At 39.5% G+C, this 19,911-nt stretch overlaps 1 protein-coding gene across 1 annotated transcript in view; it reads left to right on the top strand.

The window, feature by feature from the left end:
• CNTN1 (contactin 1) overlaps positions 1–19,317 on the top strand; it is a gene marked incomplete at its 3' end in the record, with an annotated part of 264,052 nt that extends 244,735 nt beyond the window's left edge. The window contains exon 24 of the mRNA XM_080939261.1: positions 19,241–19,317. Within this exon, the coding sequence (XP_080795387.1) occupies positions 19,241–19,317 (77 nt within the window). The remainder of the gene's footprint in view (positions 1–19,240) is intronic.
• Positions 19,318–19,911: the final 594 nt, after the last annotated feature.

Genomic DNA, 19,911 nt, shown 5'->3' with positions numbered 1-19,911 from the left:
CCACAGAAGAGAAAGCAGGGAGAACACGGTGCAGGAACATAGGGCATTTAACCCCTTCACTCCCAGGTTTTCATATCTGTGACTAAGTAAGACAGCATAAAATTGACAAAAAACAAGCAGTTTAAAGTTGAGACTTGATCCATACATTAAGCTAGAAACCCTATGGCTATATCAAGAGTTTTCTTTTGATACAAGTCTTACTGTATAACCCTGGTTAGCCTAAAGCTCACTATATATAGCAGATTGACCTCAACGTCACAAATATCCCCCCTGCCTCTGCCTCCTGAGAGCTGGAACTAAAGCCCTGTATAACTCTGCTCTTGCTATGGGCCTTTTTGAGTTTGTCATTGATGATTTATTTGCTGGGTTTTACTGTCTATGTCTCTGCTACTTTTTTGATATTTAAATAGATCACCTTGTAAACTGTAAAAAAAAAAAAAAAAAATCAGTCTGTCCTTGGGCTTACTGTATAGCTGAGGGTGACCTTGAACTTCGACCTCCCTATCCACCTCTCACTGAGGGGTGAGCCACCATACCCATATGTATGTATGTCTGTGTATTTCACTCATATGTATGTGCCAGTGTATATACCTGTGTTTGTGTCTGTAGGTGTGCATGCATTTTCAGAACCTCAAATTCTTCTGAGCTTTTGTGTTCAGTGAGTACAGAGAGAGGAATGTAAATGCAACTTCGAGATTGAATTCACCTGCTCCCTTAATTACAGGATGCTACGTACCACAATCGTTCAAAAGACGACAGCATTGTAGATTTCCACTACTTTAGGAATCATTGGTGTAAATGTCCACTACCATTGTAATTGTTGGTGTAAATGCCCACTACCATTGGAATTGTTGGTGTAAATGCTCACTACCATTGGAATTGTTGGTTATTTGGCAATGATGTTGCAGTCAAATGGCTTTTTTAGAAGTCTGTTGACACAATTTAATGAAATTCATTTATAAGTATTCCCAGTCAGAAGTGATTCCAGAACATACCTCTACAACCATTCCAAAACAACCAAATGCTTTATGTCCTTTTGTTTCCTTCAGTCCAAGAGCTAAATGGTAGTCTATGAAGATTAAAATAGCCCGCATGGTTTTTTTGGTTAAAAAACAGTCTCCATTTAAATTGACTCTGAAGTACGATCTCTTTCATTACTCCTCAGCCATCAATAATACCTCAAAGCCTCTTCCTTTTGAACGGCCTTGGACTAAATCCCTGGTTTTGTGTAATAAGCATAAAAATTAGAGAAGAAAGCCTTTGAATAAAGCAAATAGATTAGACTTTAAGAGACAATTCACTTCGATAGTTGATAGCCAGTGTGACTTGGCCCTGCCTGGTTCCTCAGCCCCAGAAGCCCCATGATCAAACTTATAATTGAGAAGCTTTATGCTGGTTCTTTGTAGAAGCACATCTTGTGGTTTCATTGAGCCACAGACAGGAAGTCAGCCTCAGCAAACCAGAGTTTTCCTGGGATCCCGCTAAGAATTTTATCGGCTTCAAGGACAGGCTTTCTTTGGCTTATTTTCTTAGACTTTGTTACAGGATTTGGTTAAGAGTTCCTCAGTGGAATGTATTGTAAGAACAGGAAGGTAGATTAATAAATGTCTCACAAGATTTGCTTAACTAAAACCATGTTTTGTTTATGAACTTCAGACTAAGGCTCTGGAATGACAGATTAGTCATTATACCATGCACATAAAACATCACTCGATAAACTAAAACCTTCACTTTTAGCAGATGTTTGTACTACTTAGGTTCTTTCGCAAAGCAATTCCTCTACTAATAAACAAATTAGTATGCCCAAGCATTTGCCGTGGGTCTTGTGTCACACAGTCTGCCTCTCCATTGGCTAGAATGATGGCTAGCCCTCCAGAAGCTTGCAAGAAAAATAATGAGCTATTAAAAAAATCCAATCGAAATTACAGGACAAGATTGGTTGTTTGTGTGAAGAGGTAGAGAGAGAACTTTCAGAGGATGATTGGATCCAGCCTCAAACAAGGGGGATTTATTCTGAGATCTAAAGAAAAGGAATTCAAGAGTGGGCACGGGCGTGCCAGGAGGGGGAAGACTAGGAATATCCCACTGTCAGATGACCACTGGGACTACTGTGTTGTGAGGACGCAGAGATGTAAGGGGGAGAAAACAGCTACGTGAGTGGCAATGGTGTGAATGCCCTGGGCTCAATCCCAGACTCCTGCCCTGCTCTAGAAAGAGGAGTCCCATAGGGATGGTCAAACTAGAATTGAATTCAATGGGGACCAGTGTGGAACAGTCGTAATACGAAGCCGTTATACTGAGAATTTGCTTGGAAGAAGACTCAAACAGTATTTTTTTTGGATGATTTGCTGAGAAGTGTGAAAGGGAACGTTCTGACTTGGAAGATTTATATAAACTAGCTGAATCATCTGCTGAATCCCGCAGCAGAAACACACTCAGTGAAGGATGTGTCTCCTGAGACCACGTGATTGGAGCTACTCAGGAGCCAGATGAGACAGGCTATGCCCAGCATTCTGGATACTTATGGGTGAAGGTGTGGGATGCAAGGGCCAGCTCGCAAACTGAGAAACCAAAACTCACCACAGAGCCAACTCAATCATCAGATAGCTCCGTTTTTAGTGAATTATGAAATTAAAACCCAGAAATTTGAGACGGCAAGATGTTTGTTGTTGCCCAAAGTCGGCAGATGGTATTGTTAATACAATACGTGAAGGAAAACACAGACTCATTACTTCTAGCTAAGGAAAAATGTCGGAGAAGCATCTGTGTCCCGTAGAATGTTATTCATAGGCAGAGAAACTAAAAGCCGTCTGAAATAGCTGGGTTTTATTCTGATTGGATCGCTGTCTCAAAAGTGTAGTCAAGAAGCTGGGTTTGCTATCTCCCCCCACTCACTAGAGTCTCAAGTTAACTCACAGACTACTGTCTCTGGTTCCTAGGGACCGAGGCAATGGCAGATGTTAAATAAATGCCCAAGAAAGAAGTATTGTTTCTTAAAGTCGATCTTAAAATTAAGTACATTTCTAAAAGCCCCTTGGGAGAAGGGAAAGTGGGTTTGGGATTTTTCTTTTCTGATATTCAGTATTCATAGAGTATAGCAAAAAATTGGAAAACACCTATAAGGGGAAATGATTCTGTTATTAAGGAAAATAAAGCTCCATATGTTTCTCGTGATGGTAACTAGAAGCTTTTATATAACAATATGTGGTTATTGTATATTATTAATATATTAATTATATAGTATAATATATTTCTATTACTAAGAGGAATATAAAATATTTAAAATGGGTAAAAACCTATGTGACAATATGTTCCAGTGGCACATCCTATACTATATTATGAACCAGCTTTAATTCTTTTTTAAAGATTTATTTATTATTTTATGTGAATACACTGTCACTATCTTCAGACACACCAGAAAAGGGCATTAGATCCCGTTACAGATGGTTGTGGGGCATTATACTCAGGTTCTTTGGAAGAGCAGTCAGTGTTCATAACCGCTGAGCCATCTCTCCAACCCACTAGTTTTCATTCTTAAAGTACGTCTCCTATCTGGGTAATGCTAACTATAAAATGTCTTGATAGATTCCTCTTGAGCAATCTTGGTAGATTTCTTATGGGGAAAGCACATAGCAAACTATGACATCACAGAGGCTGACCACAGGAAGTAAATGATTCCAGTGTATGAACTTCCCCAGTCTCTTCTCTCTCTTCTGTGTCCTTCAATGCCTCACCTTCAGTATTCTTAGTCTTCTTACCTTTCCTCTCATTCTTAACTGGGCCTCAAGGCAAATTGTCAGTATATATTATGTGCCCATGAGAAGCAGGGACCTAAGAGTGTTGCAGATTACAAAAACAACACAACAAAACAAACAAGGACAAAACCAAGGATGCCTCCCCATCCAGATATAAATTCCTAGGATGCTGACATCTGTATCAATGTTCCTTCTAGTTCTCTGGCCTCTGAGTTTGTTCACCTTGTCCCTACTGATGACTTTTGTCCTTTACCCACTTGTTTTCAGAGCCCAGATGGGTACCTGTAGGGGAGAGTGAGAACTGAGGAGCATTTCAAATGTGAAAGTGGTGGCCTTGTGATGTTTACTAACTTCTTTTTATATTTTAATTGGGGCTAGAGAGAGAGCTTAGTGGTTAAGAACACTGGCTGATCTTCTAGAATAACCATGGTTAATTTTTAGTGCCTGGATCAAAAGCAGGTGTAATTCCAGTCCCAGGGTATCTAACACCAACAGCCTCTTCTGGACTAAGCAGTCACCATATAAAAATGGTACATGGACATCCATGCAGACAAATCATCTCTGTACATACATACAGATCAAAATGTGAAAAAAAAATCTAAATTATAATTTGTGTATGTGTGTGAGTTCATGTGCATATATACACATGCATTGACATGAAAGTGCATGTGTGGAGGTCAAAGGCCAACTTACAAGACTCAGTTTTAGTCTTCTACCATGTGGGTTCCAGGGACAAAACTTGATTGGTTTTCTTAGGTTGGCATTCTCCTGATTTTGTCTGTTGCTATTGGTGTCTATTTGTTGCTTAACTTAAGAGAAGTCTGGGGAGATTACCAGCAATAAGTTGTCTCTCTCAAACTCATTTCAATTCCTAGAAGACTCAGTGTGGGTTACTTTGTTTTCTTAGGTTTACTTATTTTTATTTTATAAATATTTTCCTGTATGTATATAAGTGTACCACATGCTTGCCTGGTGTCCCCTAAGACCAAAAGGCATGTCAGGTCTCCTGGAACTGTACGTCTGAGCAGCCATGTGGGTATGAAACTGTAGTTACATATGGTTTTGAGACAGCCATGAGCTGTTTCTCCAGCATTATGAATTACTTGTATAATATTAATACATCATGTTAAACAATCTTTAAAATCTCTATTAAAAAATTCCAGTGTCAGAGAAGCCATGTAGATGACATGATTCAAGTCCTCAAGACAGCAGTGGCAATAATAAACCTGAAAGATATAAAATAGATGACTATGAGACAAATTAGGTAATTAAATAACTAAGAAAATTATACAAATAAACAAAAAGAAGAAAAAACATAATAATCAATTGAAAGAAGGCTACTACCACTGTTAGACTGGCTGATTTGCTGTGTAAGGGGTCACTTGTTTAACATGAACATACTCATTTCTTAAAGAATTTCCCAGAATTCCTAGTGACTGGAAAAGAGTAGGTAGTCTGTTGTTTTTATAAACTCCTCACAGGAGTGATAAAAACTATAAACCTTCCTTGAATCTACAAAACCTTTAAAAGAGCTGATATTTGAGCCATGGAAACACAACAGGGAATTCACATTATCAGAAAACAAGTAATTTTTCATTCATGTTTGACCAGAACTAAAAACTCTATGTGGCCATGATATAAAGTGATCAGTGTTGCTTTATGGTATGGATGAGACACTAGGCAAGCATCTTAGAAATCCTGGCGAGCCAATGCTTAGTTTCAGCCAGTGACTCCTTATACATTTCTACTTACACATTTCTACTCTTTTCAAAAAGTTCTTTTTTTTACCTGAGGAAGAGCAAGGGGCAGGGCAGCTGGTTAGGATCTTTCTAATGGCTGTAGAGATTCAGTGAATTAAAGTTTATTAATACTCCATTCCTGGGGAAAAAGTAAAGAATTCCAGGGACCCTTCAGGTAGATAGATGGTTCTGGATCCCACTGCAAGGCTGTCATGAATTCATAACCACTTCAGGAAGAAAAATGTTCAGTCCCAAGACACTATTTCTGGCAAGCAAGATAGTAATTTCTCATATCCCTGAAGCCATGGCTGAATAAAGAATGACCAAATGAGAATTTTAGTACATTTTTCCCAGAGAGAATTTATAGAGAGCCATGTACTCAAATCATGATTTGAAAGTCAAAAGGACAGGACTTTGGATAGCTGTGGCTCCATCTAGATGCATTTAGACAACCATATTAATTCTTGGCTCTCAGCTCATTCCGTGACAGACGGTGGAATCACTGTGTTCTCTAAGATCCCCACAAAGCACCTATGAGGACTTCCCAGGTCCCTCTTTTATAAGCAAAGACATGACTCATGTCTGAATCCCACATTATACTGATAGAGCAAAATGACCCCTTGCAAAGTTCCTTGTAGATAGTGGGCTTCAAAGTGATAGAAATTAAAGCAATCAATGGAAAAGGTATTTGTCAATAATTCAAAGTATGACTTATGCTACATACTATACCATCCAAAGAACTGAGAACAAATGAAGTCATGGGAAAGACATCTCTTCAGCGTGCTCTATCACCTCTCCCCATCTTTTGTGTTTTGGGGTGCTCACCTGGTTGTTGGTTGGGGAACTTCATTCAGAAAAAATATCAGAAGTTAAAAAAAAAAAACAGTACTTAGGTTAGTCTGAGCTTGTACTTTGACAATACAAAATCCCTTTCATCTTGACTAACAATGTGAATGACTGCTACTTGAAGTCTCAAAAAGAGTGATATAAAAAGAGGACAATGTCTAATTTGGGGTCCACATCCCTGACAGATACCTGTCTAAATATACTCTTACCTTGAAGTACAAACCTTTCCAAACCTACAGTTTCTTAGTACCAAGGGAAGAATTTACCCACAAGTTCTGGAATATTATGGAATATTTCAATGAGTATTTTCTGAACTTCGCATCTCATCAGTAACTGAAGTAATGCACATACAAAGTAGAGTTTCTGTACCTTGAGATGAGAGTTTATGGCATCCATCTTCACGGCTGGTCAGGGTTATAGGTTCTGCTGTCTCACCAAGATGACGATAACGGACCTCACCATGACTTCAGGCATAAATGGCATTAAGACCAGCAAAGACTGTACAGTGACAGGGTGGTGGCCCTCATGGCCTACATGGCCTCTAAGGAGTAAAAACTCTGGACCACTCACCCCCAAGCAAGAGAGAGGCCGAGTCCCATACCAACTTGGCCCCCAACACTAAGCATCTCCCTCACAATTTCCATTCCAGACCCCCATAATAATAGGAGAGGCCTAGGGAACCCTCCCCACTCTCTTGAATACCATCAATAAAATTCTGCTGTCCCCCCCCTCAAAATCTGTGGAAAGAAAGAATGGATAAGTATCCAGTTGCTTGTAAAAAAGTAAATCTATCTCTTTAGTTTGGATTTTTTTTTTTTTTTGTTTAGACACACAATCAGGGTAAAGCAATTACACAGTAACTAAACAGAATCTTCTGTTTTTCTGCATAAAGAACCTCCTTCTCTATTCAGCATACAAAATGTAACCCAACAAGAAGGAAGAAAGACAGTAAAAAAAAAAAAAAGTGAGAAGGAAGTAGAGAAACAGACCTCCATCCTTATGCAAGTCCAGGAGACCTATCTGCAGCTCCACTATGAGAATCCTCTAAGTCTAAGTTCTAACGAGGAGTACCACCTCAGCAAGTAAGAGCACATCAGTGCCCAACCTTGTCACTCACTTTTCATTTGACCACTGAACCTCAAATGTGATTGGGTTCAGACGGGAAGATAGAAGAGATGGAAAGGAGCTGTTTGTTGTTATGAGACTAGCACAAGAAAATGGCATCTGGAGCCCTTAGGCCACCAGACTTTAATTGAGGTTAAGACAGAATGACCCTGGTGACAGATGGAGGTTTTCCAGTCTACACTGTCACTTTGCACAATGTTCTATTGAGCAGCTAGTTCCAGAGCCAAGTTTATGGTCTGTCTAACACCGTGCTCTGGTGGCTGGGGATATCAAGCAGACATCCTGTGTTACTGGTAAAGATTTGGCATATGTCATGAATAAGCAAATCAGGAAGTCCAGAGATGTCATGTTGGACACTCAATGAACAGGACCTTGAGCCTGGAACCCGGGGACCTTGTGTCTTACTCTGGTTTCCATGTAGTCTCGCTAAATACTCAGAAAATAAAACCTTATTGAATAAGCATATTAGATTCATAGCAGTGGCTTCTATAATATATACTAACATTTTTTTAAAGAAAAATGATTCTTACACACACTCTGTTATGTAAGCATTTTATTCTCCATTTTATATCTCAGAGGCTAAGAGCTTTCCAAGAGGTCCCACAGTTAAGCGAGATATGCCAGTATGTAAAGATATCCTCTCTAACCCCCCCAAATTCACACTCCTGATCAACTGCCACCTTGCTATTTTAAGATCCAGTAAGCCAATTTCCAAAGCCCTCCTAATTACAGATTTACCTTGCCAAAAAAACCCTATCAGCACTGAAGTTATTAGAGGTTACTTTTGCACCTCACTGGCTGCCATTCTGTGGCAACTGCTCAGTCCATTCTGAAAGGAAGTGCAGCCTGGCAGTCTGGCGTCTTCTCATGGGGAAGGACCAAAGTCAATAGCGCAGGACAAATAGAGACGCAGTGTACGCTGCCAGAAACTGTACACATCTGCCAAAAATATAAACAGCTATTTTGCTTGGCTTCTAGGCTCCTAATTGATGAGCAAGTAGACCAAGCTCTGGGTGCATACAGATAAACTAGTATCGGGTTTGATTATTATAATATGAAGAAGAAACCTTACAAATAAGTTTGAAAATTACATGGCTCAGCACTTGTTATCCTTAAATATCAGGGTTGTCTTCAAATCAAAGCAGCAAGGCCAGAATGCTAACCTTCAGGCTTCTAAGCTGGAAGATTGTCATTTTGAGAATTCCTCATCCACATCCTGAAGAGCTGAGTCATCCAGAGATTGTCACCTTTCCGAACAGTGCCCACGGTGTATGGTTACAAACTAGCTATGGATGGAACAAGGAGTGGCTCTTAAGCTTTTTCGTCTTTACCTGGATTAGTGTGCTGCTGTCACAGAGATAGAGAGACAAGAAGATAGTTAAAATATGCAAATCGATGCACAGATAATAGAATGGGGAAAAAAAAAACCCTATCCTAAGATTGGCAAATACAGAGCAATCCTGTTATACCTAAAACTCAAATCTGTTTCATTTTCTGATTTTTGCTTGTTTTCTTTTCTAGACACCTTTTAAAACTAGTTGGGGTAAATGACTGTTACTTTGTTTTTCTCAACATCTGAAAACAAATGATTCAAGTAACAGATTTGAAATATAGAAATGTGTGAACATTTCCCCTGGGGGTGGAGGGACACTTCACGGCAAATCCAATTAACTTATCAACATTCTAAAAGGATGCCTCCTTCCACTGCACTTTAGTTATTACTTTTTTTTTTAAACTGGCAAATTGTGTCTATTTACAGTGTAAATGTGGTGGTTGATCTAAAAATACATTGTGGATTCAGTGAAATGCAGGAACATGTTTACCACCTTACCGACTTCCTTTACTATAGTAAGAAAGTGAAGCATTTCTTTTTCCTGGGCTGGAAAAATGACTAGGTGGGTGAAAAGGCACCTGCATCCAGTCAGATGGCCTAGTTCCTCACCAAGGAGCGGGAGAAATGGTCCTACCAAGCTGTCCTGCGGCCTTCACACATGCCCCAAGATGTACACACAACATAATGTTGAAAGCATTGAGGCCATCCTCTTGCGTATTTTCAATAAACATTGCAGACTAGACATTGCAACGTTAACATCTTTGATAGATGGCCGAATGGAAAATGTCATGGCCACCCCGCTAAGATACAGTGTCTCTGTACACTCCAGGTCAAACTCCAGGATAATAAGCTTTCTGATTGAGGAGTTTGTACATCGTATCCTTTCAGTATCCAAGTTTAAACAGGAAGAAGGATGGGATGGGAACCTAGGATAAGAAACTACCACTTGGAAGAAACAAAAACCAGAAGAAGGTCTAAAGAATGAACCAGCTGATGCTGGTTCTGATGAATCAACTGACGCTTGTTCGAATGAGCCAGCTGACCCTGGATCTGACCAATCAGCTGACACTGGTTCTGAGGCTGCTGTTGTCAGGACTTCTCCTGCATCCTAGTGCTGAAGGATGCTGTGAAACACGTGCTTTTGCCTTCCTGACTTCTTGTCGATCACATGTTCATATCACCATCGACTAGGCCACAGGTGTTGATTTCAGGGAAGGTTGACCAAGCATTTGCATGCTCGATTTTCTATGAAAGAAGATACTATATGTTTCCTTATTGATTGACTTAGGATACAAGTCTAGTCAAGAGGACAGTGTGTGTCAAAGATGAGAGGAAAGTTAGAGGTAAGGCAAGCCTGGACATTCCATTCTTGAGCTGTAGTCCCTAGGACCAAAACATTGTAATCTTCCTCCTTTGGTTCAGTTTTTGTCACATAAGCCAAAGGTGCTTGATTGCTAAAACAGAGAGAGGTTACACGGCAACTGGCCTATTCTCAGAAAATTTGGCCTGCCAAGCTATTATTATTAATTTCATATTATTATTATTTCATCATCATCATCATCATCATCATCATCATCATTCCAACTAGTCTTTGAAACAGGTCATGCAGGTCCTGAGAAAGCACAAAGCTAATTGATTATTGCAGGAACCACCTATTGGTAATTTCCAATAGCCATGCATCAACAACTGTGAGTAGAGCCCCACAACCCCTTGGAATGATGGAGTGCAACAGGTCAGAACACAGCCAGCAAAATTTACCCAGGGAAAGCCAAAGATGTCAGTCTGCTGCCTTGAGAACCTTGAGCTGAATCTACTCAAGGTTCAGACTCAAGGTTGAGACTGTGTCCAGTCTACCATTGGAATAAAGCATTCCCTTTCTACACAAGTTAGTAATGAGCTTCCAAATATTATAATACCTTATTAAGACAAATTGCTCTATATGCGTAAGTACAGGTATGCGTGTATAAGCACATCTTTGATAAATATTCTCAAGTCTCATAATAAATCAATGAGATGCATTTAATTTCAATTTATAGTGGGAGGAATGAAGGTATAAAATGATGAGTCGACCAGAAAAAGGTGAAGGCAGTGCTGTGCCTTGTTTGGCCTGTTTTCCAACCCCATACTCTGAGCTGCCATATAGTACTAATTACCCACATGCTCTTACCATCCTGAACAGGGAGTCATTACTTGCTCATTGATTATTTCTTTCCTGAAAACAAGTTATTTGTGGAAAGGTAGCCTTCTTCCTTGTCTCTGTTATTTAAAGATTAGACAGATTGTAACCTGAAGGGAATTCATAAAGGGAAACACTACTGGTTTGGCTCCACTCCCAGGGGTTTCCTTTATTGGTCCTCTTCCTTAGGCCGACTCCCCTGTCCCACACACTTGGTGCTCCCTCTCCCACCTATGCTCCCTAATCAGAAATCAATATGATTCAACCCTTTAATATTCAGGTTCAGTACATTCTATGTGTGAGGCTTAGAATAATTAAAGCAATTGAAAGTATACTTTGGCTATATGTAGCTCCGTGTGGAAATTGTACACTGTGTAGATGTTAGCACTTGGAATAGGCACCAGAAATAATACTATTTAAAAAAACCCTCTAAGTATGATGGGTTTGTCAGGTGAATGAAAGTAGTATCTTGTGTTGGGTGCTTGTGATTAAATTTAAGCATTTATACCTATACACACATATATATGCATATATTAATATTTTAATTATGTTGCTAAAAACTCCATGCATGAATGCAATGTATTGTGTTCAAAATTATTTCCCCTTCTCCTTGTATAAACTTTTCTCATTTCCACTTTTTATCTGCCACCTTGCTTTCCTTCCACGATTTTATATTTTTAAAGCCCCCTGAGCCCAACTTTTGCTGTTGGTGTGGGATTATCCCTTGGAGCATGATTAGAGTACCAGAGGATATAGATTAAAGAAAATTATTTCTCCCTGACCTAGCAGCTACCAGCTATCAACAGCTCCAGAACCAGAAAAGGATTCATTAGCTCCTCCCTGATCCACACTAGAATGTTGACTGTCTTGATCTTATGCAGGGATCTGCAGTTGCTGTCATTTCATGCTTGTGCTGCTGTGCCAGGAAAACACTGTCTCATCCTCATCCTTCCCATTCCAATCTTGGCACGCCCTTCTGTAGTGCGTTCTCTGCCTTGCCTCGGTATGGGTGATATATACATCCTATATACATCCTTCTTATGGCCAATCGTTCACAGACATGAATTCTCTGCACATTAGTTGTCAAAACTAGAGTTTCTGTGCTAACCTCTATCCCATGCACAAGTGAACTCTGCAAAGTCAACTTGGAGAGTTACAGTTATCTATGGCTATGGAGAGAGAGACATATTTAGAGAGCAATTTGGAGCTATGCTCCTTTGGCAGAATATTTGTAAGTTCGCCCCTGTTGCATGTGAACTCCCTAGCCATGGGTTCTTGATTAGACTTATAAAGCAGACATTTATTTCCACCTGTGGTCTTCACTAACAAAGTTCTTGGTCTACTCTGCCACATTCTTGCCAGTATTGCCTGAATGGGCATGCCTTGGCAGGTTGGTTACTATTGTCACTCTCTGGCCTATAGCTAGGTCAGAATGTTGAGGGCTCTTCTCTTTAGAAAGGCAGAATGGGGCTAAGTGGTACAAAAACTAGCCAGCAGAGAGGAAGCTTCCCTTCTGAAACCAGCCGGATTTCTCCATATCCTGTGATCCAAGTATGTGGCGTCCTCAGTGGTAGAGTCTTAACATCAAGTTCTAGTGAGCAACCAAAGTCAATGGCAAGAGCCTGTATTCTTTTGTGGGATTTATTTATTTATGGAAACCTATATATTCTGTGCCCCATGCATAATAGTGCTGTTTAGGCTAGGGTACAGGGTTGGGGTGGTGGTAGGTTTCTATATGGCTTTCTCAAACACCATTTTCTTACCTCCCCTCCTTCCTCTCTTCCTGCTTAAATCTGTGCACACACCCACACACCACTATTTCCCTTTCCCTTTCTGTGGCCTGTGCTATACCATATTGCATCCCTTAAGATCTTTCTCCCTCCCCACCAGTAGTCCTGCAAGGTGCTTTTATAAAACACAGACATGTTCTCTTCCTACACAAAAGACTACGCCACTTTTACATGACGTAACTTATTATTTATGCTCCTGCTTTCTACGCACCACTGCCCTCTCCACCCAGTTCCCTCCTTTCTCTGCCCTTGTCTTCTTCCTGCCGACTAGAGACCTTCTTTTCCCCCATTCATCTGATCAGATCACCTGTGCCCTACCCACCCCCTCTCTGGAAACGGTCCCCTTCTCTATTACTAGCTTCTATAGCTACTGTAGGCTATGTGCTCACAACTGAAAGCTGGAAGTTAGGAATCTCAAGCAAGAGTGAAGAGGCGACATGAATACACATGCACACACTTTGTATGGTAATAATTCTTGAAGAGATTAAGTCTAAAAGTTCTACTTAAAGGAAATAGTCAAGAAGACTCTACATTGGCTTGACGCTTATTCTGATATGAAAAAAAAAAAAAAGATCCATAAGATTGATGATTTGTTCATGGTTACCATCCAGGAAATCTATGAGAAGCAAGGTACATAGTCGGCCCAAGAACAAGAGTCATTCATGCAAAGAGTAATCTAAGGTTTGTAAAGGATGAACCCAACATATACTGAAAACCCCACAAGAATATATCTCCGTATATCTCAAATATGTTTAATGACAAAATAGTAATTCAGTTAGGTCTCTAATTTCTGTATGGAATGTAGAGGCGAACTGAAGATGCAGACCACAATTATATAAACTTGAGCCATTAGAGACATTAAATAGAACACACTCAAACACAAAAGGTTTATTTTAAATAAATCAAATATCCTGATGTCAAGGCCACAAATTATGAAATTGTGTTTGGTTTGTATCCTAACAGCAAAACTTCAAAATGGCATCCATGGTTGACTAAATGGCTTTCTGCAAGCCACAGTTAGGACTTTGCCAAGCCACACATTCAAACAAACACATCAGTGCATGCCCGTTGCTGATGTAATTGTGGTCAATGGAAAGAGAATTGGAGAGACCCTGTAGTCACCCTCAGATAGGTCTTTAGGGGAGATCATATAATTAGGTTAGACTAGGAAAACTAAATGTTTTGCTGTTTAATTGAGGTTTGTTATTGGTCATCTTATCAGAATAAAATAACATGTGGGTTATGGCATATTCTTTTAAATGTGCAAAAAAATTAGAATGTTTAAAAACCACTCAAGAATGTGCAAACCTTGTTCAAACAGCATAGGTAGCAGTCGTCCTGGCTTTCCACATGGCTTTTCTCCCTTTTATGCCCTGGCCTTGACACAGGAAGGGCACAATTCAGTGTCCTCAGATGGAAAGAGCAAGCCTTTAGCAGTGGGTGTGACTAAACCCTCATTCTCTCTGCTGATCCTCATAGTCATCTGCCCTGGATTGACTTTTTAAAATATACGTTGGCTTGAGTGATATTTCTCTTTAATGAATTATTGAGGATGTAGAATATAAAATTAAGTACACAGTTTCTTAAAATCACTTCATGCTAATGTATGCATTTTTATCCTCATTTTTTTTCCCATTACTTATCCTAAAAACCTGAAATAATGGCTTGATGCAAAAAAAAAAAAAAAAAAAAAAAAAAAAAAAAAAAAAAAAAAAAAAAAAAAAAAAACCACTACTGCTCTAAAGTGTTAGGTTAACATGTAATAGGTGTGTGCACCTGTGTGTGTTTGTGTTTGTGTGTCTCTAGTGTCTGTGTGTCTGTGTAAGGTTGTTTATAGCAGTTGGCCACATTTGCAATGTGGAGGCTCTTTGGGCAGCTGTTAAAGGGCCAGGGCCTTTTATATATGTTCCCAAATTTTGACTTTTACTAGCCTACTTATTTCTTTTTAATTTTCTTATTGCTTTTATTTTTGAGATTATTATAGAATTGCATCCTTTCCTATTTCTCCTTCCTCCCTAAACTCTTCTATATAACACTCTTTGTTCTCTTTCAAATTAATGGTCTCTTTTTACTTGATTATTGTTATATACTTACATGCCTGTATGTGTGTGTGTTCATAAATGCATAAATACAACCTGCTCAGTCTGTGTATTATATGTTGTATGTATGCTCCATACATACAACAATGTTTCAGAAATGACCATTTGGTATTTTAAAAGCTGTTGATGTTGTCTTTTCTGAGAATACAATTTCTCTTGCTCTGAACTTCCTTAGTTGCCTATAGTCCTTTATACAGGGCTGATACATCATGGTTTTTTCCTCAACCTTTTTAACATACCTATTGTCCTCATTCAACTCATTGCTGGGTAGTCATATTGGTGAGACTGTTTTGGGTATCTTCTGACATCAGGAGACAGTCTCACCTCATGATAATGATAATAATGGTAATAATGACAACAATAATAATCTAATCCTCTGGATCTTACAATTTTTCTACCCTATTTTATACATTGATGCCTGAGCCAAAGGTACAAAGTTGTATGCACTGTGGTTATGCTCCACAGCTCTCTATTTTGATTGGTTATGGATTTCTCTAGTGGTCTCTGTTGCAAAGAAGAGGTTAAAAAAAAACTCTTAAAGAGGGGTGAAGACAAGTCTACTGGGAGGTGACTTGCCTGAAAGGCTGCATCCGAATGAAGTAGGCTAGTCCTGTGTCCACTAGGAACTTAACAGATTTGCACCCTACCTTCGCTGGGACCTGGGGAATCAATAGGTAAGATCCCAGACCATGTCATTTTTCACTTAAGTGACAAACTGGATGAATCTCTTTTCCATCTTCTGATCTAGGCATTCATTCTTCCAATGTCCCCTCTGTTTATTTAAGCACATAGATACTTTTCTTTATCTCTAGACATAACTTTTCTCTGTCCCTCTTTGTCTGTTTTCCTAAGAGCAGCTGCTATCCCTGTTTGTCTCTGTCTCTGGCTTTCCTTGGTTGAGTCCTGGTTCTTACAGACCTTCAGAGTAATGTCTAATACCTGGGGTCTATTTATACCCTCAAATCCCTCTAATTTTTGAGGTTTCTTTCTACATCAGAAAGATGTAGCTGACTGCAAGACAAAGGCAGTATTTTTGCTTGCTTATTTGAAGGGGGGGGCATCTGGCCTTATCAAGATAAACATGCAATTTGCTTCCCACAGTTGTCCCTGGAACCCAGGGGACAATTTATGAGATCTCTGAATAACCTTACTCACCTAAGACAGATTAGTGAACTTTCTAGCCTCTGCTTTCAAGCCTGCCAATAAAGCCTGATTAATTAAAAAAAAAAAAAAAAAAAAAAAAAAAAAAAAAAAAAAAAAAACTGTCCAAAGACTCCTTGCCTCTGTAAGTATGGTGTTGGGGTCCCATTGTGCTCAAACCAAAGGAAAGATCTGTTTGGTCTGAGCCTCACTGTCATCCTGACCCCTTGGGCTGCCTTTCTACTCTCCATCTGGATCCTGTCACTCCTCAGCTGTGAAGAGCGTGGCCAGGAACTGTTGACAGTTGATGCATGAAGGCTGGTGACTAGCAAAGACAACCTCCACTGGGCTAGTGAATGATGTCCTGTGTTTTTTTTTTTTTTTTTTAGAAAAGGGAAGATTTTGAGTCTTCCAGTTGTATAGATTACTGGCTGGAAAAGGACATAAACTAAGTGGGGTGGAGGTGTCTTCACTCTGCCCCCTTCAGCACACCTAAGCAATGAGTCCATTGATAGCCTCTCTTTAAGGAAGAATGGAAACAGATACCATTGCTGAGAACAAAGCCTGCCAGGCTTCTTTGTACACAGTATACATGGGAAGAGGAGAAGGACACTGTGTGGAGTAGTCTGTCTCCTGTCAACCTCCTAGGGAGCTGAAAGCAGGGTCTCTCCTCCCACCATATGAGGTATCCATTTCCTCTAGAGGAATGGAGTGATCGAACGGGTGGCACACTTGGTTTCTATGTAAGCCCCAGCTGGACCAAAAGGACCAGCTTTCTGCTCCCCAAAGCTAAAGAATATGTTTTTGGACAGAGGGTAGTTGGGTAGCTTATCAAAGACAAACAACAGTTGATACAAGAGAACTGGTCTGAGGGATTTGGATTCTTTCATTGTATTCCAAATAGCTCATGCAGTTTGGGGATTTACCATTTCCTCAGGGGATCCATCCAAACACAAAGGATCCCAGCCATCTCAGAAAGGTGTGTGGTGTGGTTTCCAAGGAAAGAAGTGAATGGCTTAGTTGCTGTTGTCTGAAAAGCCTCTGCCTCTGAATTACTTTAATGCACATTTAATGGCTGTCTTGGGGTACCTCTCTTTTCTACCTGTTACAAAAGACAGGCTGGCCAGAAGAGAAAGGGGAAAACAAGACAGAGACAAACAATGACAGTGAGGAGACTGAATTAGGGGAGGTCACCACACACCACACATCTGAACAGACCAAATTAGTCCAGCGACATTTCACAAAAATCTTGGATGCTGGTCAGCAGCCATGGCAGGCTTCTCCAATGCATCCGAAAGTGGAGCCTTACCCAGACTCACCTCTGAAACTGGCAGCATGCACAACTTGATTTTGCTTCTTTTTGGTGTGTCATATTCTTCCAATGCATTAAGCAGAAATTAGTCAAAAGCAGTCCCAGAGCACTGGAACATTTAGAGTTGTGCACCTTCTTGACCCCAGACTTTAGTAGGTCACTTTAGTGACGTCACTTCTAGGTACTCTAAAACGCCCATGTCTCAAGCTCTTGTTCCTGGTAATTGTGCTTGAGCCTTCAGAAACACTGTAAGGCATCTACAAAAGAGTTCAAGCCCAAAGAAAGCCAGGTAGCTGGCCAGCATCACACTGTGTATTCAGGAAGCCATTGTAGTCCCAAGCCTTTCTCTGGATGAACTTGTAAGCACAAAACCATCTTCTGGGTTGACATATTTCTGTTAGTAATAGCACTCAACCAGAAACAGGATTACAGAAGCCGAAAAGCAAGGTTAGTAGGTTGTTCCAGGATTATGGGCTTGAATGAATCAAGTCTTTGTTTTCATTTTGGCAGGTACTAAGTTCTGGCAGCCTGTTCATTACAAGGATGTGGGTTCCACTGGATCCCTGGGTTTCCATGGAGAAATCAGCCATTGTTCTTATGCATCTTTCTCTTTATTTCATTCACCTTTTTTCTTCTTGCAGATCCAAATATATTTTATTTGTTCTATGTGCTTAATGTTCTATCTATCCTGTGCTGTGGAAAGTTGTTTTTTTGTTTGTTTGTTTGTTTGTTTGTTTGTTTTTTCTGATAATACTCATTTGATGTTCTGGGTGTTTCTTGTATCTGTACAAGGTCTGCCTTTCCTCAGCTTCTGGAAGTTTCTTCTATGGTCTTGTTGAGGAGCTGGTCTCGGCAATTGACTTGGGAGTCTTCTCCCTCATCTGTGCCTATAAATTGAATTTTTATGCTGTCTCGGGTGCCTTGTATGTTCCTTCCCTTGATTATTTGATCTGTATTCTCTACTTTATTTGTAAACCTTTGCTTTAAGTTTCCTATTTGGGTAACTGGTTTTTGTTTTTTGTTTTTTGTTTTTTGTTTTTTGTTTTTTTAAATCCATTGTCATTTTGGCTTGAGTTCTTTTCAATGTTTCTCTTAACTGAATTCTGTTTTCAAATCCTGGGTTGACTTTATTCCTTCAACATTAGGATTGTATTTTCTTGGGTATTTATTCTCAAGTTCTTTTTCCATGACCTCATCTACATATTCTTTGGGTCTCCTTTAAACTTCTTAAGTTCTTTGGTGATGCTTATAAATGATCTCTAGGATGTCATGCACTAATTAGTTTCATCTGTTAACCATTTCTAAAAGACTTGTGAGTATTGAAAAGGAAATTTTGTTGTTAGACAAAATCTTTCAAAATGGACCATGTTAAATTATATCAAACACAGAAAACTATACTTCTTTTGAAATTCTATGATATCAAATACCATGTATGCTAATTTTAAATAGAGATTTCATTTATTATTCCCCTGTATAATTGCATAAAATAACACATGGATGTAGCATACATTTTTAACATACAGGAAAGCAAAAGGTTAAATTAAAAGCAGTAAGAATAGAGAAAATACTTTAAGTGGGATGGGTGCCATCTGTGTCTTCACATGCAATATCCGAGTTTTATTTATTTATGCTGCTTCTTGACTTTTCACCTTCTGACAAAACTTCGAGACGTCTGGATCACGGGGACAATAGGACAATCCCAATGTAACAGTTTTAATGATTTATTTAAGCACAATGTAGATGTAATGTGAATGACCTCACACACAAAATCCTTCATTAAAGCATGTTTGCATTTTTCTCATATCACTGAATAAGAAATTCATTTTGTATAAAGGAACTTTTGATTTTAGGTCAAGAAGATCCTACCTGGGTAAGCAACAGTGTCGCTGATGAAATTACGAACATGCTTTTGGTTTGCTTTGTAGGTGTGTCCACGCTGTCATCAGGCATCCTCAGCTTGCTCCTGCCCTCCCTTGGCTTCCTTGTCTATTTGGAATTCTGAATGTCGCAACGTTTGCCATTCTCATCCTTGCTCAGAGGATGCTCTCTTCATCGTGGGATACTGTAATCCCTTCTAATCCCTGCGGTTCCATCCTAAGCCAAATAAATTAGACTCTAACAAGCTATTCAACTGATTTCCCAACGCATTCTGACTGAGGCATTCAGGAACCCCTTCGTCCAAAAGAATAACTTGCAAACGGAAATTGAAATGATTTCTAAGTCGTTCCAATATGCCTTATAAACCATTTAACCTGATTCTGTGAAAGTTGCATGATATAATTCAATGGGCAAGTTACAGTGTTCAATTCAGTACCATAGGCTGTAGAGTGAAGGTAAGCTCACCATACACAGGTGCTTTACATTTAATGACAAGTTGTGAAATATAATAGAGGTTGAATTGTTGATTGTATGTGGTATGTGTAAGAGTAATGCAATCTCTTGTATTAGCTTATATGTTTGGGGTCCTGCCTATTTCTGAGAGACCCTTATCATTCATTATATTTTGAGTTTTCCATAAAATTAGAACATAAAAAAAATGGAACAATAACATTTAACATAAACACCAAATCATGTTACTGAATGAGATGGAAGGGTT

Source organism: Micromys minutus, assembly GCF_963924665.1.
Source record: "Micromys minutus genome assembly, chromosome: 27".
NCBI classification, from domain to species: Eukaryota; Metazoa; Chordata; class Mammalia; order Rodentia; family Muridae; genus Micromys; species Micromys minutus.
The sequence above is the reverse complement of the archived record's forward strand: the minus strand, read 5'-3'. Positions and strand labels throughout refer to the sequence as shown.